Here is a 22,668-nt window from a genome sequence, read left to right on the forward strand (position 1 = left end):
TGAAAACAGTATGAATACATTGGACACATTGTCATTATTTTCATGTTCCCACAACAACAATGCGATCTTGACTGGAAGAAAGAGAATACAACTATAACCCCACACACTGCATCAGATTTTGACCTGGATGCCTTGTTCCACACCTCTCTATAGAAGAGGGATTTTCCTCAGATTTCAGTGAAATATGGGAGAAAGATGTACACCTGAAGTATTTGCAAAGAACTGGGATTCTGGGTTATACCAGGAGCAAATGAGTTCTCAGCTTAAAATAGTAACCGTATATATTAATTATTCAGTATTCTCATAATTATGCATGGTGTAAGGACTCATTCTGTGCATAACCTGGATCACAGAAAGAAAATCACTTTGCTTGGTTATGACAAAATAAAACCTTACTGAAATGCTGGACTTGTGTTTGTTTTGTCTTACATTACCTGTCAGCCAGTGGACTTTGGAACTAAGCTATGTCATTTACTTAGGTAACTACTAATATCTGTAACATTTGATAAAATCTGTTCACACTTGCATTTCTGTTTCCATTCCTTTTAATTAAAAGTGAACTTATCCAATCACCTATGACTCCAGATGAATAGCCATTTTGTGCCTAGTAAACATATTTATGAATGTTACAGCAACTGGATGTAATTTTCTGTATAGAAAATTCTATGGATGTTAATTTCTGTATGAAGCAAACAAAAAGATCAGACTAAAATGGGAGAATTTTCACATTTTTCTCAGCAGACTGCTAATAGTGCATCTCCCTTTAGCTACGAGTGAGTTGTGACTGTTTCAACAACATTCCATTAAACAGTTCATTCAAGGGCTTCTAAAAACTTCGAGAGTTCTTTCTTCTGATAAAACTAAACAAGAAATAACTCATTAGTTATTTTTCATAGAATAATAGGATGGCCTGTGTTGGAAGGGACCTTCCAATCCCCCTGCTATGGACAGGGACACCTCCCACAAGACCAGGCTGCTCAAAACTCCATCCAACCTGGCCTTCAACATCTCCACGGATGGGGCATCCACAACTTCTCTGGGCAACCTGTTCCAATGCCTCACCCGCCTCACAGTAAAGAATAAAAAAAAATATTTCTCTTGGTTTATGAGCTCATCTACACATTACTGTACTTCTAAATGCAGTTAACTGGTAGTTTTCTTCTCCTGATGCAATGAGAATTCTGTAACTTGCTCATAGGTCTTGATCTAACAAAGCCTTTACGTTGCCTCACTCTTCACTAGTGCAGAGTTCAAACACTACGACAGCTCATAATTAAACAAAATACACATCACCGTCATAGTTATTAACAAACCATTCATTTTAATTCCGAGTAGCTAATGCTCTTCAATTAGCCACATGGATTAAAATTGCTAACAATTACATAACACAAATAAGTTGGATCATTTTCCTCGTGCTAACGCTTCTGTCTCTATCCTTCTAACCCACAGAGCATACTTTGTCATCTGTTCATAGTACGTATCTGAGCACCATGTCAAAATATTGGAGTAGGAAAAACAGAAGGAAAAAAAGGGAATTCACGCACAACCCTGCGCTTTTCGCTTTAGGTGAGCGCCCTCTTGTGATACAGATCGAGATGAGCAGCTGCTCCGTGTTCATAAAGCAGCAGCAACACGACATACGCAACAGCCCAGGCGCGGCGTGGCTGCGAGGACTGAGGAGCGGGACAGTTCAACTTGTAAAGCTCTCTTCTGTTCCAAAGGATTAAGAAACTGTGTTAATTTTAGCCTGAGCCAACAATTAAAATAGGGTGTAAGATTATTCTGTCAGAACACCCAAAGGATCCTAATTAAACTTACAGAAGCAGGACGGTCAATATGCACCCTTCACGTGCCAATTAGCCGTCTGATCTTAAAACTGTAAAACAGAAGAAACAGATAAGATTTCATAAACAAATTCAGCTGACCAGATAACCAGGCTGGTTAAAACCAAATATTGGAACAAACACACCATATACGTAACGCGCCTCTTCAATTTCTGTACTCGCTACTGGTTGTTTTAAAAAAGCAAATGGTAACCTGCCAGCTCCTGCGACCGCCTCGTGGGGCAAAGGCCAGTTCCAGGGAAGCTTCCACCTGCTGAAGATTCACTGGCAGTCCCTAGTAAAGATGCAAAGCTGTCCCAGATCTCCTGCTGGTGTAACTGCCTTTTCTCAAATAATGTAAAAAAAAAAAAAAAAAGGTAAATTAGGTCTCTCCTGATAGCATGTCTTCGTCCCTCCGACGCAGTTTTGGGTTGCACTCCTCAGCCCCACAGGCAGGTTGCTGCTATTCCCTGAGGACAATCCCACAACCACTTGCGTCCACAAAAACATCCCGAAGAGCACAGAACGCCCTAGCCCTGTCGGGGACCTCGGGGACGCACGCTGTTACCAACAGCCTAATGCCAAACCCTGCGGGGCAGGGAAAAACAATCCACGAATAGGCTCTTCCCAACCAAGTAGTCTGTGTTCCGGCGGGCTCCTCCCTCACGCCCCTTACGAGAGGACGCCCCGAGCTCGGACCGCCGGGCCGCCCACCTGGGGCTCAGGGCCAGGGGCTGCCGCAGCCCCGCACCTGCACTGGGGGGCCGAGCTCCGCCCCGCGGCCGGGCCGGGCAAGGCAGGGGAGGGAAGGAGAGGGCAGGGGATGGGAGGGGAGGGCCGAGCCGGGCCGGGCGGGCTCTGCCCGCGGCGCGGAGCCGGTGGCGGGGCGGGGCCCTGGCGCTCCGTGCGCCTGCACCGCCCCGGCCCGCCCCTTCCCGGCGGAAAGTGCCTGGCTCCACGGGCCTGCTCGGCGCCGAGGGGGAGCGGCGGCGGCGGGAGCGCCGTGGCCATGAACGCGGAGAACCAGGGCTGCAGCGAGCGGCTGGTGACGGCGGCCTATGTGCGCCAGGGGGCGCAGGGCCGCCGCGCGCACGAGCTGCGCCTGCGGGCGCTGCTGGAGCAGGTAACGGGGTCGGACCCCGCACACCGCGCTCCGGCCGGGCACGGCCGCCCCGAGCCGCCAGGGCTCCGCGCACCGGCGTCCGCACCGCGGCAGAGCCGCCCGCCCTCCGCGCACCGGGCTCCGAGCGGACAGAGCGGCCCTGAGATTCCCGGGGTCCGCGGCGGAGCCGCCGCGCAGCGCCGTGAGCGCGCAGCCGGGCCGGGCTCAGCCGGGCCGGGCTCACGGGCCTCGCCGCCCCCTGGCGCGGCGTCACCGCCCTGTCCGACCCGGGGCCGCACGGCCGGGAGAGCCGCGGCCGGGGGGGCAGACACCTTACGGACACCCAGGGTGAAAGGCCGCGACTGAGAGGGAAAAATAAGCGACTGCCTTATGTTATGTAAAAGGCCCAGCGAACAATTAATGTTTAAAAGCAGTTGAGATATTTGCACATTACTACGTTAGGTAAAACGTGATACACTTGTAAGGTGCCGTTTCTGTGTGTCCAGTTTATAACAATAATTATCAATGAATTAGCAAATGTTTAGTTCTTGGCCATCCTTAGTCATGTCATCTAGCGTTTCCGATTTAACTTTGATACTGCATTTCAGAAATTCAGATTGCCTGAATTTGTTGTGTTCTTACTGGGACGTGTGAAAAAGCCTCTGAACCTATGGCAGCGCTTCATGGGTTTATGTGCTCCTTTCTTCGGAGGTTCATTTTTTGCAACTGGCAAAGATGAGGAATAAAGACCACAAGAAAGCGTTTTTCTGGTTGCAGGTTTTGACATATTCTGGATGTCGTTTCCTTACCTATTAGACAATAACTAGATAAAAACCCTGCAGAGGTTTTTGTGTGTACCATAAAGAACACTTCAAGGTGAAAAATATCCTGATTATTTTAATGTCAGGATATGCTAATGTAACTGTACTTAAAACATGGAAAAATCATTTAACTTTTCTCTGAATACAGGTTCATAACATTAGATAACATAAAACAGCGTAATGAAAATACAAACAGTGTGGGAAAGAAGGGTAGCAGTCAAACAAGTTGCATAAAGTTTTGTTCATTTTTAATTTCTGAGTTTTGTAGTTACCTTTATATTATTATTATTAAGGGAAAATGTCCTGAGGATGGATGGGATGAAAGCACCATTGAATTGTTTCTTCATGAACTTGCTATAATGGATAGCAATAACTTCCTGGGCAACTGTGGTGTGGGTGAGAGGGAAGGAAGAGTGGTGTCAGGACTCGTTGCCCGAAGGCATTACAGGTATGAATTACTGACAGTTTCAATTATTCAGATTTATTATTAATGCTTTCAAATACCATATTTTATTGTGTTTTGTTGATAGCATTTGAGAAAAATAATGCAATAATTGAATTGATGCAACTTTCTGTATTAATTTTCATTAGCGACTCACTGGAAAGTCTTGAATGAAACAAAAATCTTTTGCCAGGGTTATGTCTTGTATGCTTCCCTTGCAGAAGACAACTCAGTATCTTCAGCTTCTACAAGGGAAGCAGAGATCTTCCTGTTTTAAAATGCGCTATGCATTACTTTTTTAACAAGGTATAGCTTTCACCTATATCTTATTAAAAACTACTGCACACTGTAGTTTTGCGGTATTGAACGTTCCTAGTGAACGGCTATTTGTATTTTATTATATTTAGTAATAGCTTTATAATGTTATTAGTTGATAGGCAAATGAAAGCACAGCTCATCTATAAAGTAGGAGATCTATAAAGACACAAAGAGCTTTTAATAGCTTTTAGCCCTTCTGACACTTGATGGGTGTGTTGGATGCTATAATTTTAGAGATTCTGCTTTAATTTCCTTATGAATATACTTTTTTGTATGTTTGTGTGGAGTTCTGTGCTGAGTACCTTGCTGTGATGTTTTATCCAACAGGCATGAAACAAAGTGAAATCTCCTGGAAGTTTCTCCTTGAAAGATTAACACAAAAGCATATTAGAGACCAGAAATTTAGCAAGCTTTACCATATGGAGGTTGAGTTACTTTGGCTTAATGGCTTTCATAAGTGCTACAGTACCATGAAAAATTAATGGAGGAAGCCAGTAATACATCAGTTTGGCTTTTTTAGTTTTGTGCACAGCTCTTTAGACGAGGATGCATGTGGTATGGAAGAGGAGAGTATCTAGGAAGTTCTGCTTTCTGACAGTGCTGGAGAAATCCTGTCTGGCTTCTGGCCAGAGGGAGCCTGAACTGGCGTTTAGCTATTGTTGTTCGCATGTGGCTCTGTCACCTGGCATCTCGCTTCACCTGCGAGTGTCAGCATTAGCAAGGTGTCCTCCACTGCAGTGAGTGTTACAGGTGGTTACAGGTCACTGTGGGAGTGATGGAGGCAGCAGGAGATGGTTTTCAAACTGTCTTTCCTTTCAGCTTAAATTCTAAGGGTCAGTCTTATGGAGGATTGCTCCTTAGGAAGGAGTGCTTATGTGCAGAAAATAAAAAGTGCTGGTATAAGAAAGTTGTTAAGAATGTGGTTGGAACAGCAAAGAAGATATTTTAGGTGCAGTGGGGATTATATGTAAGTTTCAACTAATTATTAAGTGTTTGTTGATTTCAACCTATAGCTTGAAACAGGGAAATAAATTTAAGCTGTAAAACTATGCTCCAAGAAGTTCTGAATTCCATGTACTCATCAGAGTGCATTTTACTCCATTCCCAAGATAAAAACAGAATTTAAGCCATAAATAGGTGTGTATTGTTACTAGCTTACTTGAGCAGCTGCTGCATTTCAACCATGGCCGAAGTTAGTTCTATAAGCTTGTATTTTATAAATTATTCCAGGATCCTCCACTCCTGGAAGGTACTAAATAATATTCAATATTTATAAATGCCGTTTATAAACATAATTTATAAATGCCATTTATAAACATAATTTATAAACAGAATGCAGACAGACATGGTATTCCATGATAGATAATACTGAGTAGCACAATGAGATAGATGAAGATGTAGAAGATGGGCAAAGCATATATATATGTTTGTCACAGTGTTATTTCCTTGGCTTAAGGAGATGAAGCATTTGTCAAGGGAGTGTCTGTATAATACCACTATGCCTATGATACTGTACACTATAGGCAAATCATTTTTGTTTTCCTTGGAGTTGTGTGTGTGTGAATGTGTCAGCATTTATAATGCTAATTCAACAAACATCAAGAAGTGCTGAAGTGCGCTTAAAAGGAAACAAGGAAACCTACCAGATGCTAAAGGTGTTGCTACTGTGGGTATTCTCAAAGTTTTTACTTGCATGCTGGAAGATTTTTAATCTAATGTTTAAAAAACCACCAAATTTCATACAAATATATGTAGTTTGTTACAATGGAATTCATTGTAATGAATTCCAGATGCAAATATTGATGCAGGTATTGATGTTGCATTGGATACAAAATTTTCTGCAATTGTTTATCAAATGAAATTCTTTTTAGTCAGCAAGAATTATTGCTTTGCTATGTGGAAAAACTTGATGTATGTTTTCAACTTCTTTTGTTTAGATTGATCCATGGAATTGGAAGGTCAGGTGATATTTCCGCAGTCCAGCCTAAAGCTGCGGGGTCGAGCCTTTTGAACAAACTTACTAATTCAGTCGTTCTGGATATTATAAAGCTGGCTGGTAGGTGTAAATTTGAAAAATCTTTCTTGTTCGTGGAGGTGTGTCATGGGGTCTTCATGTTAATTTCTGCCTTGCTTTTTATGTGCAGGTGTCCGGACAGTGGCCAGTTGCTTTGTGGTTCCCATGGCAACTGGCATGAGTTTGACTCTGTGTTTTTTAACATTGCGGCACAAGAGACCAAAGGCAAAATACATTATCTGGCCACGTATAGACCAGAAATCTTGCTTTAAATCAATGATAACTGCAGGTAAGAAGAAGCTGATTCATCACACAGAGTGTGGTCTTCTACAACTATCAGAGTTTCATATCCTTGCAGTAAGATCCAAAAAAGGCCTAATGCATGATTAGTTTTGCTTTATTTCTACACTCCCGATTTCTAACATGCAATCACACGTATGAGTTGTCATCCTAATGCCTTGTAAAATGCAGGCATATGGTGAGGCACAGAGGTGTATAAATTAGTCAACAGAGAACACAGTACTAAGGAAGTTACAGTTCATCCTCAAAGTAAGATGCCTAGTTTGCTCTTCTGAGAATTATGTGAAACCGAAGCCCATGATTCAAATCTCTCCCTCCTGAATTTATGTAAAAAGTGTAAGTGTCCGAGGAATTGTGATAAGGTGAAATTGTGAAATCTGTCTGATTTGCACAATCTTTTCTGTTAGAAAAAATCTGTTAAAACAACAGAAGCAAGAAGGTTTTTCAGATGTATACTGGAACTAAAACCTCAAAATCAGTCAGATTTGTTGAGTTACATTCAGGTCTTCCTTTTTTTGGTCAGGTTTTGAGCCTGTGGTGATAGAAAATGCATTAGAAGGCGATGAGCTACGGACAGACCTTGAAGCAGTGGAGGCCAAAATCAAAGCTCTTGGTGCTGAAAATATTCTTTGTGTGCATTCCACAACATCTTGTTTTGCTCCAAGGGTACCTGATAGGTAAGCAGTCTTTGTAAGAAGTGTGTTATTTGTTACAGTAAAAACAAACAAAACCCAAGAGACCAAAACCTTCATGTTTTGAATGTCCATCTTCTTAAAATTGCTTCTGCCAACAATTAGTTAAAGGTACTTTAATCACCTTGGTTGAAGAGTGCTCCACTTTCAGAAAAGTATATTAAAAGGGTGAGAATAATGCAGAAGGTTTTTCTTCTGCCATATAACTGAGGTTAATGATGATCTCTTATGGTGAAATTAATGTCGATTTGGTAGTGGTTTTTTAATAATTTCATTGAAGTAGTAAAAGTAGACTTTCACAGAGGCATAGTCCAGTAAATATAGCTCCATAGCTATATTTAAACAGTAACATTTTAACATTACTGTTGCCTTTTCTACTCTTCTCCTACACCCAATGATGAATTTTCCTAAGCTGTTAATACAAAAACATTGTGGTTATGAATGAAAAATAGAGTATCTGAGACATTATGTCAACCTGTGCATTGGTTATGAAACTTCTCAATCAGAAAGTGTAATGTTGGAGGAGAGGTGCCTGAAGTACTTGGCATATTGAGTCATTTGCCCAAAATGAGCATTGTTGTTATTTGCAAAACCTGCTTTCTGTATTTGCTTGCAAAATAAGTATGAAGAAGCAAATTCCTTAAGTTTTATGATTCAACAGGTATATTTTTATCAGCTTTTATGTAGTGTGTTAAAGTAGGAGGCAATAATGTCTTTTTTTGCATGGTTTTAAATGTAGTGTCTTAGTAATTTCATTTCAACTGTTTTTAATTTATCACAAAACTGAAAAGACTGACGTTTAGAGTTCCTCTGCAGTGTGTGTGTCTTTGTTAATTACTTTGTTATTTGGAAAATTTAGTTGACTATTTGCAAATGTGTGAAAGAAAATTATTGACTCTGAAATGTGGCAAGTAAAGATGTTTCACTCTCTTTTCCTACCTTTAAAAAAACCCCCAGTATTTATCATATGTTAACCTAGTTGCTAGAGGGAAGTTAAAACCATATAATTCTGTCAGAGTAGTATGAACATGGCTTGAAGTGGACTTGCAGATTTATTGGCTGACTTAAATCACAGCTATCAAAATTGAATGGTCTGTTTTATAGCTCAGGTAAATGAATCTTTTCCTTATCTGCTTCCTCTTTTTGACATGCGATTGTTTTGTCCTCTACAACTAAGAGATGAATTATTAGGTAGTGGCACTGTGTTATGATATACCACAGATATAGGAGGATTTGAATGCACTTTCTATTTAAAGGATACTGTCAACTGTTGAAGGCCATAACATTCATCTTCCTGCAGGAAGGAAAACCCTGTACAGCATTTCTGGAGAGTGCCATTTTAAATCTCTGGTTTTACATATCTTGCATTTGTAAGGCTTTATTTAGTTGTGGTGGTGGTGTTTTAAAATTTTAAGCAGTTTTAGGGCTGTGTGCATATAGCTTTCCTTTGAAGTATTGTTTAACTTTGTGGGAATAATTCGCTAGTGTATAAACACTCTTGCTCAGAGAGACATCAGTTCTCAGAGAGTATTTTACCTGCTCTTGCTGTGAGGTGTTTCTGAAACTACTGATTTAAGAGAACCGAAGGGAAAAAAGTGTTATTTTTCAGTTGGTTTATGTACTTAGCAGAATTCTGTATCTTTTTACTTTCAGTAATAGAAAAAAAGAGCAAAGCTTTCTTTTCATGAACTTTCACAAACAGGAGAGAAAAAATTGTGAAATATTTCTGTATTTGTGACTATTAAGAACTTGAGTAATAGCCAACTTACACTAATGCTTTATGATATGACTAGCAGCACTATTAATGGCTCATTTTAAGCCTTGGAAGAAGACAAGTGCTATGCATCATTGTTTGCTTCTCTTGCATATTAACACACACTCTTCAAACTGTAGAATTCTCATTCTGTATTGTAATATGGACCTAATTGTTCAGTAGAATATTTTTAGGAAGAAAATAAGAGACTTTTTTGTTTTCAGTGCTTGTAGAAGCTAGCTTATTGCTCCTTTAAGTCTCAAGAAGTGAGACACAAACATATATAGCTGTACACCCTCTGTGTTTCCAGTTTGATGAAATTCTCTGCCTACACTCAAAAAAAAGCTTGTAAGAGGGGAACTGTGTTGCTTTGATTCTCGCTAGAAGGTGACTAATGAGTCTGATTAAGATCAGCAGATCAGAAGGCAAAAACTTTGCCCTGCATATTGTTATGTTTCCTCAAGTATTCTGTTACTGTTACAGAGTTCAGGATGTTAATAAATATGAAAAAATATTGGACATGCAGCTCCTGACAAATATCTTGACTGTAGAAGATCAACATGTACATTACATTACTGGTGTTTCCTAATTGTAAAATACTTTTGATTTCTTTAAGGATAATATGGTGATAGCGATGATTTCCTAAGGATTGAGGTTCAGAAAATTTACTATGACATTTGCAGCTGAATTTTGCATTGCAGAACAACACTAGGCAATGTAATAGAAATAGAATGCAAAGGAATGTCACCTCTTGGAAATTGTTTTCATACTCTGTCACATTTTATATGAATGTCAGTACATTATAGTGAGAGGCTGTACAGAAAGAGAGTAAAAATACATTAGAAGTAGAGTTTCCTGGGGTTTTTTTTAGAGGCAATATTACTTTTATCATCACTTAAATGACTATATATTACCTTATTTTTTCAAATAGATCTTATTTCTAAAATAGGTTCACAAGTTTGGGGAAAATCATGAGTCTTTTTTTAAAAAACAGAGCATCATTGGAGTGCTTCAGAAAAGGGTACTAAGTTCCATATATGTTTCAAATGCTGAAGGCCCTTACCTAAAATGATCTGTGCACTCACATAAATTTTAATTTGACTGATTAATCAATCCAGGCTGAGCTCATTGTGATTTCAGGTGATTCCAGATGCAAGTGAAGTTGTAAACAGTTGAACAAAGTTTCAATTTGTCAATCTCCATATTCAGACATTTTAGGACTCTCCCTTCCTTTAAAGAATTTTCTTTTAATTAGTTTGTCTGAAACATGCAAATGAGATTCCAGCCAAAGGATTGAAATACTAGTTCTTTGAATTAAACAGAAGCATGTAAAAACTTCCTGTTATATGATGCTTTTTATTCTCAAGACACTCTTGGAACTTCCATAGACCAATATCATGTTGAATACTAGAGGAAAAGTTAAAAAAAGTGTGATTAGCTAAAGCTCTCTTAGTTAACATTAAAGTAGCAAAAAAAAAACAAAACAAACTTATACCTGAAGCAAAATGGTTTGGAATGTAATAACTGGTTTCCAGACAAAAAAAAAGCATGAAAAGTTTCAGACCAGATTAACAATTTACAATATATGTAAAAGGCAATAGAATTTTTACCTTAACCTTTATATTTTAAGGTGACAAGTACTGCCTTGAATTACTAATCAAAACATTACCTTTCTCATCCTGACCTCCTTGTAGACTCTTCAGTCTTTTAATGGTCTGATTTGTAAGATGAGTTACAGTTACCAATGCTTCTCTAAATTACAATTTTATGCTCACAGGCTGGAGGAACTGGCAGTGATTTGTGCCAATTATGGCATTCCCCATATTGTTAACAATGCATATGGAGTTCAGTCATCAAAATGTATGCATCTTATCCAGCAGGTAGGAGCTGTGTATTTCCAATAATATTTTTTAGCAAGTAAAGTAAATCTCTGATTGTAGACAACCTAGCAGATTTTATCAGATGCCTCATGCTGTTGAGAGTAATCCCATGCATGTCTGATATTTGAACAATTTTCTGAGAAAAAAAACAGAGGGAAATAGAACTTTAAAATAATATTTTTTCTATTATGTGCTTTTTGTATAATAACCCTACATTTAGTTAGGTTTTGTGTATGTTCATGTGTCTTTCATAATGGAAAAAATGTCCTTAATAAGCTTTCTTAAAATATTTTGTAAGCTTGTTGACTAAAAGTGAAATACATACTTGAATAGGGATTAAGCCTTCAACAGAATGTGAGTTACAGATTTTCAATGGAAGGTACAGGATGCTACTTTATAGATGTTGAAATATTGTTGGCATGGAGAATGGCTGAGGAAACTGGTTTGAGTTCAATGTTATGTTCAAAAAGGTTTAATTTCTGATGCTGTTTAGTTTGAAGAGGATGTTGCTTAATATCTTAGATCAGTCATGAAGCAGAATTCTTGCATTTTTGCTAATTGTATTGTACGTGTGGTGTTCTTCAATATTTCTCCTTTCTCTCTGCCTATTCAAAAAATAGGGGATTATATTTTAACAGGATCCAGGGAATCTTGAACTATTATTAATTTAAAATATGCTGGTAATCTTTTTTCTGATTGCTAAGACATTATTAACAGGGCACAGACATGATTGTAACAGGAACGTCATGTTGGCATTTATAAATTTTGAAAGAGAGAGAATTTAACAAAACTTGAAGTGTTTTGTGAAATAGAAAAAGGTATGCGCTTTATTTGTAGTGTACTTGGTACGTTTATTTAATTTGCAGAAGTTTAGTGAGAAACTAACATGAAGGGGGCTGTGGAAATGCTGGGGTTTGCTGCATGAAGTGTATCTAATGATAAATGTTTCAGACTATAAAGCTACAAATAGAAGTTTTACTGTTGGTTTCTGCATTTTTTTCTAGACTTCATAAGTTGTTTGTTTATTCCTTGCTTATGCAAATGTATACATTTGAGCTCTGATTTGTTTTACATTTATTTACAAAAATTTATTTAGTGCGCTAGAAAATGTGCTGTTTATGAGGAAGTAGTTACTAATGAATACTTAGGAATATGTACATGCTGAGCACAGTTGTGAATAGAACTTGCAGGAGTATCACAGGGGAAAAGCTTTTGAGACCATTTCATTTGCCATGCTTTTCCTGTGGTGGTCTCCTGTCAATTAAATCAAACAGTAGCTTCTGGCATTCATCTTCCCATCAAAAAGCTGACGAACTTGGAGTGCTTCTTCCTATCTCACATGCATTAAGCTATCAAAACATAGAAATAATAAATGTGGTTTAGTTGGATCTGCTTTTTTCAGTCTGTTTGCCATAGGTATTAACTCTGTTCTTTCTTGCATTCAGTTTGTAGCACTTTAAATTGTATGTGTTTGCATGTGCTTTAGTATTTATGGGGTTTAATATAGTTTTCAGATTCTTTTATGCTGCATAGTTTTTAATTGTACAGTTCCCTGTTGCATATTACTCGAACTGAAGGTATACTGCAGAATATAGACTTTTTCCTTTAAGAAAATCTGAGTGGTTAGGTATAAGGATGCTTTTTTCTCTGAAGTGGGGGGATATCTGCTGTAAGAAGTTATAGGGATCAGGATTTTGCAAGTAGCCTTAGAAGTGCTGTAACAGCTCATTTGTTTTAATGCAAACTTATTCGTGTATAGAGAGAAATCTTTGCTAATGAAGCATTAACTTGTAGTCCTTTACTGTGAGAATCTGTGAAAAGTCTTTTGAGTTGAACAGTTTTAACTGTAAAATTCCCATTAAATTTCAAGGGGTTACTTTTTGGTTGTTGAAAATGAGCTCCACTTAGACTTGCGAGAACTAAAATCAGTATTTTAAATCACAGAAGAATGGGGATTTGTAAGGTACTGCGTCGAGCAGACAACGGTACTACTAGTGAGCAGTGCTAAGAAAAGGTAATGTTATGTTTTTTATTTTTTTTCATAAATGCAGGATCTGAGAAAGTTTCAGGGTTTGTTACATTCTTGTGTAATTATGATTCTATCACGTTTCCTTTTTTTCTAATATATGCTGTGGATTTGTTTGTTTGTTTGTTTTTGACAAAGGGTGCTCGAGTGGGCAGAATAGATGCTTTTGTTCAGAGCTTGGACAAAAATTTTATGGTTCCAGTAGGTGGTGCTATCATTGCTGGCTTCAACGAGTCCTTCATTCAGGAGATCAGCAAAATGTATCCAGGTAACTAGTTCATGGTCTGATTTCAGCCATATGAAATAACTGTAGAAAACTTGATTATCAGCTTTCTTTCACATAAAATTTATTTTTGCCACTTTAATCTGCATATTGGGTTTTTTTTCAGGAAGAGCATCTGCGTCTCCTTCCTTAGATGTCCTCATTACACTTCTGTCTTTGGGTACCAGTGGCTACAAAAAGTTACTGAAAGAGAGAAAGGTAAGCTTTTTGGCAAGCAGCATTTTCTTGAAGTCAGCTCTTAACAAAGTCTTGTTGCAAAACTGCTTTGTTTAGTAAATCCAGTTTCTGTCTAGAAAGCCATTGAACTTACTCTGAGCTCACAGCTGTGAATCTGGAAAGGCAGTATGATATAATTACTTCTTGGCTAAATGGTACTTATGAGTAAGCATGATTTCCATGTTGTTGTTTGTTCAAACCAGATAGCTAAACTGAGGTCCTGTACTATCTTGTAGAGTATTCATATTTGTTGTTCCTATGTGTAACTTAGGAACACAAAAGCTTAATCTGGGAAGTACTGTACTGTGTTATCATGGTCACAGTGCTTCCAGGACGTGAGATTGGACACTCAGAGTAACCCAGGGTCTGTGCTCTTCCTTTTTTGTCCCTATCGTGCCTTTGTGCTATGATAGTGTTTATTTAAATGATTGTGTACCATATTCTCTGGAGAATCACAACTTCTAGTTAGGTTATAAATACTGTGCATTGCCACAAAAAGAGAAGAATACTGTCACTTAAGGTATTCATCTAGATACAGAGCTAGGTTTCTTCTCTGCCTTTCAGATTATGTGTTTTAAGTTGGATATAATTGCATTGCACAAAATTTCAATGAGTGTTGGGTTGGAATCTGTACATCTTGAGTTATCCTTAATTCTGGAAATAATAGAGGCCTGATTTTGCTCTCTGTGTAGTAACACAGAGGATTCTTTTTGTGGAGGCTTTAGATAAGGAAATGCTGTGAATTAAGTACTATTAAGTTAATAGTTTTAAACAATGCATTATCTGTTTCATTATTTTATTTATAAACTACATTCCAGTTGTTTCTTGCTGACAGCTTGCTGCCGTCTCTGATTACGTGGCAGAGCAATAGTGCTGGATGCTGTGACTTATTTCTAGCTGCTTGTAGAGGCATCCAGAAATTCTGTACTGGAATTGAGCTACCATAGGAATAGTTAGACTGTGGAAAACCAAACCAACTTAGTTGCCTTACAGTGACTAAGAAAAATACATGCAACTAAAGCAAAAACGTGGCTTGTGGAACACTGAAATTGGTTGCCACTTTTGCCACTGTTGCAATACGGTTTCTAACATTTTATTCTGGATTGTTGTATGTATTGCCACGTATGGTTTGTGTCTTCATTAAAAGCAAATTGTGTTTTTCCCTCTTTACTCTCATATCCAAAGGAATCTCAAGTGAGTTTACTGTGTGTTCCAGAAAGCTGATTTTGATGTTAGATGTTACAACAGTAGCAGATGTATAAAGAGCAGTATAAATATTGTCCAAATCGTAAATAATAATTCTTTCATAAATAACATATCTTAACAAATAGCTGTATATTTTGAGTCATGTCACTTTCTTGGAAGTAGAATTCTAAAGTAAATGAAGGATTATATTTTTACAACTTCACGTCTTTCAATTTCAAATGTGAGTATACTCTGTAAAGAGAGCCTTATATATGGCATAAATATGTTTCTTTTATTGGATTTGCTGTAGAAATGGAAACATTTTTGCTTAAATCTGTTTGTTCCTGAATTGTAAAAATGTAATAGTGATAGTTTATTGCCTGTGCTCTGAGGAAGCAAAGGCAGAACTATTAGGCTTCCAGCAGGAGCTATTTATAGCTTGACATTGAGTACTCGTTTTTATATTGGTGCAGCTGCACCTACTCACGCAAAAATTCAACTATAAAAAACTTCAGGTATTTTTTTTTCTTCTTGCCTGATCCTTATTCGCATGGGTATTACTTCAGGTTATTTGATCTTAGGCCAGAAAGACCAGAATATTACTGAAAAGAGAAAAATCTTACACAACCAAGGAAAGAAATAGTCTGCCCAGTTTTTCTTTTATACGGGTGAACTGTTAAATATAGGCAGGGGAATATAGGCAAGTACAGGGAGTGGAATTTTTCTGACAAGCTGGCAGTTGGGGAGTGTGCAGTTGTCCAGGAGTATGGGATTATTATGATATGAACGAATAAAATGGCACAATGGATCTGAGGACAGGAGAGAAAGGGAGTAACACAAACATGCTGCCCAAGTAGCTGAATGAAGGTGGCTATATATGAAATTTAATAAGGAATGTTTTCAACAGTTGTATCTATTCCAGAGAAAGGATGGAAGACCACCAACAGTAATGTTTTCTCACTTGTTCTGAATTTTCAGTATTCGTTTTTATGTGTTTGTGGTGTTTACAACAGTGGTTTTCTGATCTCAGTAGGCAATTCCAGGTCCTTTTGCAATGCAGATGATAGGTGGTCCATAGTCAAATTTGTTAATATCTTTGCTTTTAAATAACTCATAACATCTCTGTCAAGGTTAAGTTTTTGTAGCGACTTCCTTGATGCCTCAGTAGAGGTCCCATAAATGTCCCATATCATGCATTTCCAGATCATAAAAGTTGCTATTTTCATGTATGTGTGTCTAAACTAGGCCACGTTTAGTAAATATATTTGTTACACTCTGTAATAGCCTAAACAGCAGACTTAGTTGTCACCTCAGTTTTTATGGAGAGCGAGGACCCTACATTCAGGGTTTGCATTCAGGACCCTACAGACCAAATTTAATAACTGGTCCTTTTAATCCATTTAACTAATTTTTATATTGGTATTATCAGAGCGATGATGGCTTCATTTTGTTTTCAGCAGTTATGGATTTCCTCATTAAACTTTCCTTAATCTAACAATGAAGATAATTCTCATTTTCTTAAATATATTTCTGTTAGTTGGGATGTGATGGAGCTTTTTATATTGCTATCCATCTGTCTGTATATTTTCTGAGAGTGCAACTGGAGTTATTTTTATGTTCTTATTGAGCATGTATCTAAAATATTTAAAATCACATGGAGTGGGAGGAAATTGTTTGGTTTTTACAATTCAGTAAAATACTGGGCTTATGTTTCATGAGTTGTCATTGATGTAATTGTTCTGATTGAAATAAATTATTTGTACAGTTCAGTGTGAGTTTATATTGCTGTCCTATTTACGATGGAAGAAGAGGAAAGCCATTTAATGATGGATATTAAAAATGTAAAAAAATCAGATATTCTTAAAGTAAAATAGACATTTGTTACTCCTTTTTTCTTTTTTTTTTGTTTTGTTCTGGTTTTTTTGTTTTTTGTTTTTTGTCTAGTTTGCTTACTACACTATATTTTGTTAAACGTGGGAATGTTGCAGGATTTTCCCCATGTGAAACATGTGGAACCATATTCAAACTTTTGAGTAGCTGGAGACAAAATAGTTTTAAGAAAATTGTGTTAAATGGTGTTGCGTAGTTAGACAAGTGCCAAGCATGATTGGAAATTTCAAAGAGGCTTACATGGTTACAGCATGTATTCGAGACATATGGATCACAAGGAGCCTGAACTCAAGGTCTCACAAGTGCTGAAAAGGAAATGTGTTGATTGATGTTGTTAAGAAACGCCTTTAAAAAATGTGAATGTCAGCATTAGCATTACCATATCAGATTGGTGAGACTTAGTGGGTTCTTTCTGTTTAATGACATATGTTAGGTACATATAATATGAAGGTTTAAAGGTTCTGTAATTAATTTCTTATTTTTTTTAACTTTCTAGTATAAATTCAGAACACAATCCTCGCAAGGCAGGAGGATCTATCTAGGAGGGCATGTGGTATATACAGGTGTCACACACGTACACATACAGCTTCTATCATGTGTTTGCCTGCATTTCAAGAGAGTAATCTTTCTTGATCCCGATCCTCAGCGCTGCAGCTTCTCTTTGGCTGCAGGAAGTGGTCTGATCAGATCACAGCTCAGATGCAGCTGGTCAGTCTGGCACAGAGCAGAAGAGCGGCTGTGATGGTTGCATGATAAACAGCAGGGGCTGCTGCGAAGTAAGATGGGACCAGATGGGTCTCAGGTACAGCATAGGAGAGTTGGCATCTGTGTCTACTATGGAGAGGTTGTAAAATTACTCTTGTGCAGTGTCGTCTTTAGTGCCATAAGCAGCTATATGGCTGCTCTCTGAGGGTGGCTCATCTTTTCAGATGAGAGTTAAACAGGGAGGAAGGCAGAGTGTTACAACCTCACCCTGTAAGCAAGCTTGGTGGTTAGAGCCAGCTAGGTTTCAACCATCCACAAAAACTTTTCTGACCTTCATCAGTTGCCTCTTTGTCACCTGGTATGGGACTGACAGTATATTTAGTAGCCCCCTCTTCTTTTCCTCTGGAGTTACTGGCTTTTTCTTTACTTGTTTCCCTTTAGTAATTTTCATTTGGAAGAATTGTGCCTATTACAGTGGAGCATCAAATGAAGAATCACCCATACTAGTGTAGCTTCTATTAAAACTAATTTTATAATGTAAATATGGTATGATTCAAATGATTGTTGTACTGATTGTTACAACACTTCTTGAAAATATGTTTGTATATGTGTGTGGAATTAGGCTGTTTTGTCCAAATAATTGAATTAATTGGCATATTTAGTGCATATGGCATTGCTGACTTGTTCTTTGTCATTTTTAAGGTGTTATGTTGGTTTTGGTCCTGGAGGGACCAGAAGTGGAAGACATTTCTACATAGTTTAGCATTCATTTCTCTAGCCTGATGAGGTTTTGTGATAAGTTTCTAAGGGGAAAGAGTGAATTAAATAATGAAACTTAACTGACATTTGGTGCCTAGGTTGTGTGGTGCAACTTTAGCATAATAGTTAGCTTTGCTGGAAAAAACTTGAGTCCCTGCTACAGAAAATCTATTATGTAAGAGCTCATTTATACATAATTGCTTAGGGTGCTTATAAATTTTCCATATAAGAGAAATATTTTATAATAGAGGTTGATTATAGATTTGACCTCACAAAAATATTGCTTTTATCCTTTTTTTGGAAAGGCAGTTAATCTATTTTGTAACAAACTTCTGAAATTATAAAATACCTAGAGGACTTCCAGCGGAAAGATGCAAGAGAATATTGTTCATAAAAATAAGTTATGAATTTGTGTTCATGTAGCTTCAGTCCAACTAATGAAAATATCTTTAATTTTTTTTTGCCATCTTTCTATTTTCCCTTGTTTTAACAAATTCCTCTGTATGTAAAAGCCCATCTAGTAACCTAATTTCGTTTAAAAAATGTAATTTAATTTAATACATTTATACAGTGGGTAACTTGTTATACCAGCTTGCAGTCCTTTCAGTAATACTGTGAGAGATTTATCAGAGAATTCCCTAGGTACGACACATAAAAATTAATTACTTAGGAATTGGTTCTTGTTCCAGTATATTTTTTCTCAGTACTAATTTCACCAATAATATCTCCATAGTAAACACAATTTATCTATTTCTGTAATAGTTTACTTCAGTTGTACAAGTAAATAGCCAGCAGAGGGAGCACAAATTAATTTATTACTTGTAGGAAAAAAATACTAATAAAATGGCTAGCACTTATTGTGGAAGGCAAGTAACAAGTAAGTAATGTGCTTATATTCAGTGAGGGACCAGAACAAAGGCAAAACTGTCTGCACATTTGAAACATAAATGTTTTTCAGCTTCTGTGGGTGAACTGTAAATTAGCTCTGATGAATGGAAACCATAAAATCACTTGATTTACAAGAAATAAGAAATATTTTCACAAATTTCCAGTTCTGATAATTAACCATAGATTCCTCCCCGAAGTTTTGTTGTTCCAAGTATTACAGAAGCTTTATGTTCTTGTTGATAGTTGAATCAATAGCCTAATTCATTTAGACAGTAAGAGGATACTTTTTTCCTCTCCGTCTGAGTTCGTTCTGTGGTATCAGGAAGAATAGATCAGGAGCTGTGTTCATTTGGTCACTCGTGAAGTGAGATGGGCTTCTTGCAGTGGTTCAAGAAAAGCGGCTGTAACATTATTCCAGCTTAGGTACCACAAAGCTCATTTGGTTTTATAAGACCTTGGGGAGGTTCTGTTCAAAAATGTAATTTTGCTCACGAGCTATAATTTGTATCTGTCAGAGTCCATAGGTCGGAGTAGGATACTGGTCTACAAACAGAAGAGGCAACTCTATTTAAAGAATGAAAAATCACTTGTCAGGTCCAGAAATTGCTTAAACAGGCAGTCACACTGAAGCAGATCAGCAGCACAATTTTTATGACCAGAAAGAGGAAAAAACTGATGTTTAATATCTTTTAAAAAGACTGTTTAATATCTGTATGTTTTTGCTAATTTTTATGAGAGACTAAGCATTAAAAAGGATGGAAAAAAAGCCAAAGTATACAATAAGAAGAATGATGTTTATTTTCAGTCTGTCAATAAGTGTTTTGAGCTGATATCTGAAGAGGAAAATATTAGACTGAGAAAAAGCATGATCAATTATCATAGATTACTACTGGGGAAGAGGGAGGAAATAAAATACAGATGAAGTAAGAGTAGCAGCCTTTTATGTCCAGTGTGACTTGTATCTTAGCCAAAACATGAATGTCTTGTGACACTTTCATAATAAAGGTGCAATCCAGTTAAGTGATACCAGAAATTCAGATATCTCTGTTCTTTTAGTCAGCTTGAACAGGAGGGGGGTCGTAGGAAAGGACAGGCTGCACAACAGAGCTGAGTATTCAGGAGAGTATATATTGTGTGAAAGAAAATTCAATCAAATGTGCACTCGCAGCCTCCTTCAGAGACTGGAGTTGTATTCTCATACAGAAAAAGAAGTAAGTCTTTGCACTAGTGAGAATTGTGATTGTATGATACTAGAAACAGAATGTGCTGGTTTTAGTCTGGAATGTATTAATAGAGAGAAAACGAAGTAAGGAGCAATTTGCCATAACGTGGCCGTCTGTGATGGCAGCAGTTCATTCTCAGTGGTTTAGGGAGCCAGGGCAGGGGAAGGCTCTTGCAGCAGTGGGGTGGGGTAAGACCTGCTGTGCAGTGGGAATCTCTTCAAGTTTTTACCTCCTTAGATTTCAGGGCCACAGAGAGAATGACTGACATCCCAAGGACATATATTAAACCAGATAGAGACTTTTGTATCAGCTTGAGAGATAAGAACAGTGTTCTGGAAATGAAGCTGTTACTTCATAGAATTATTTCAGAGAATTGTCTAGTCCACTTACTTGGTACACTTGAAAAGAGAATCAGCTGGGCACCTGTAGCATGTAATGGAGACTTAACAGTTTTGTGAAATAGGTGCTATTTTCTCTGTTTGATAGCTAATAAAAAAAATTGCATATTTTTTTTTTCAGGAGATGTTTTCCTATCTTTCAAGTGAGCTGAAGAAGCTGGCAGATAACCACAATGAGAGACTGTTAGACACACCACATAATCCCATTTCCTTAGGTAATTGTTGGGGTTTCATCTTCTAAAAAAGTTCTAATATACTGTGCATTCATAATGCACTTTCACATACCATTCCTATATATTAAACATTGTTCACTACACTGTATTAAATTATTCTTAGGCTGATATGAAACCATTGAACCCAATAAGGTCACCTACTATAAAAGTAGAGTAGTAAGTTAGGCCCATTATTTTGCTCCTGTCCAACATATTCATTTATTGTAATCAAGACAGTCAGAAGATGTTAGCATATAGTAATACTTTCTATAAAGTGCATTTAAAAATAAATTATAGTGTAATTATTTTACTGGTCATCTTAGTGTTGTAAAAGAGATTATGGAATTCCTCCTCAAGTTATTTGTTCTAATCAAAAATTCTGCTGGACACCGAAGTAGTACTACCCACCTGTGCAGAATCTGCATACAGTCTAATCAGAGAATCTGACAGCTTTTGGAAAAGTTAAAAATTATGGCATTTCTTTTTTTCTTTGTATCTGAACACAAATATTTGGCTAGATCCTTTCTGTTGGAAAGCAATTTGTCCTTTGTGATGATTCTTTGGAGAAAAAGCGGCTTTGTAGTAGTTTTAACCTGACCTTATGTTATTTTAGCCATGTCACTGAAGAATCTAGATGAAAGTAATGATGCTGCTGTTACCCAGCTTGGATCTATGCTCTTCACAAGACAAGTTTCTGGAGCAAGGTAAGGATGCTCTGAATTTGAAAAATTTGTGGGGGTTATATTAGAATATATTTTAGGATATCAGTTATATTGGCATATATTTTATGAAACCCAATAGGATTTGTTTTATACCAGTTGTCTCATGATTACAGAATGCAGTCAGGCAATAATGAGTCAGAGAATAATCACCTTTCTTCACCAGTGTTATCAACTAATGTCTCCCTACCTGAGTTAGCTGTGAGGCTCCCTTTGTTAACTTTGGTAGGCTGAATAGATAATCTATGCCCATTTAATTTAGTGTCATTATTCCCTAGTACCCCTTGGTTTCATTTAGTTTCCAGATGTTGTCTGATCTTATAGTTCAGGTGTAAGCTACTGAGGGAAGATATTTGTTTTGTTTATTGCAACACGAATATGGTTATACTGGTTGTCAGGGGAATAAGCTTTTAATGCCCTACATAGCTTTTTGTCATATGGAAGAAAATTCTGCTTTCTGGAACTAATTGTATTTTAAAAAAAAATCAAAATCATTAGAAATCTACAACCTGAGCCAGTCTGAGGTGAATTTATTCTTAGAGACACTGTTACATGGAAATGCAAGCCAAATAATTTTTAAACATTTTAGAAGAAGAGAATGATTTAAAATTTGTTTTGGCAGCATTCCTTAATCTGAATATTACTGCTGCCGTGCTCACTTCTGCCATAGACTTACTGTCATTTTTTTGTAGCAGAGCTGAATGTTTCCACATCAGAAGGCATGCTTCATTAGCTTGGATTATTCCACTTCCTAAACAGATGAATGACAGTAAATCTATATGTACTGTAGTTAGATGCTCTTTTTAATTTGCCTGTCCTAACCTTGGCTTGTCCTGTAATTGTAGCCATCTTTGGTAAAATTATTCAACAGGTTGAATTTTTGAAGTTAAAACTCTCCAATTCTTTGCCTGATGTAAAGGTTTCAGGCTTTCCCTTTTTTTATGTAAGTAATTCTTTTGCAGTATACACTGTTTGACCCAGCATTTCAAAAGATTTTAAATGTTGTGCTGGTGCTTGAG

General features: G+C 37.4%; 1 protein-coding gene and 1 long non-coding RNA gene across 4 annotated transcripts in view; one reads left to right on the forward strand and one right to left on the reverse strand.

Moving 5' to 3' along the window:
* LOC135413410 (uncharacterized) lies at window positions 1–2,748 on the reverse strand. Its single transcript, XR_010430217.1, has 3 exons — window positions 1,977–2,748; window positions 1,819–1,876; window positions 1–1,707 (listed from the first exon to the last, which is right to left on the reverse strand). It is a non-coding gene; the product is annotated as an uncharacterized LOC135413410 (long non-coding RNA).
* Window positions 2,732–22,668, forward strand: part of SEPSECS (Sep (O-phosphoserine) tRNA:Sec (selenocysteine) tRNA synthase) — a 26,095-nt gene continuing 6,158 nt past the window's right edge. For 2 of the 3 annotated variants that reach the window (XR_010430215.1, XM_064653086.1), the window contains exons 1-10: window positions 2,732–2,946; window positions 4,040–4,194; window positions 6,444–6,562; window positions 6,651–6,809; window positions 7,344–7,497; window positions 11,043–11,145; window positions 13,310–13,439; window positions 13,561–13,652; window positions 20,840–20,933; window positions 21,544–21,634. Coding sequence is in view for 2 of the 3 variants with exons in the window: in XM_064653086.1 (XP_064509156.1) it covers window positions 2,833–2,946; window positions 4,040–4,194; window positions 6,444–6,562; window positions 6,651–6,809; window positions 7,344–7,497; window positions 11,043–11,145; window positions 13,310–13,439; window positions 13,561–13,652; window positions 20,840–20,933; window positions 21,544–21,634 (1,211 nt within the window). In the remaining variant the exon portion in view is untranslated. Of the gene's footprint in view, window positions 2,947–3,255; window positions 3,388–4,039; window positions 4,195–6,443; window positions 6,563–6,650; window positions 6,810–7,343; window positions 7,498–11,042; window positions 11,146–13,309; window positions 13,440–13,560; window positions 13,653–20,839; window positions 20,934–21,543; window positions 21,635–22,668 lie in introns of those variants that run through there. The other variant, XM_064653087.1, reaches the window with a different exon arrangement.

The sequence above is a fragment of the Pseudopipra pipra genome, chromosome 4, assembly GCF_036250125.1.
Source record: "Pseudopipra pipra isolate bDixPip1 chromosome 4, bDixPip1.hap1, whole genome shotgun sequence".
NCBI classification, from domain to species: domain Eukaryota; kingdom Metazoa; phylum Chordata; class Aves; order Passeriformes; family Pipridae; genus Pseudopipra; species Pseudopipra pipra.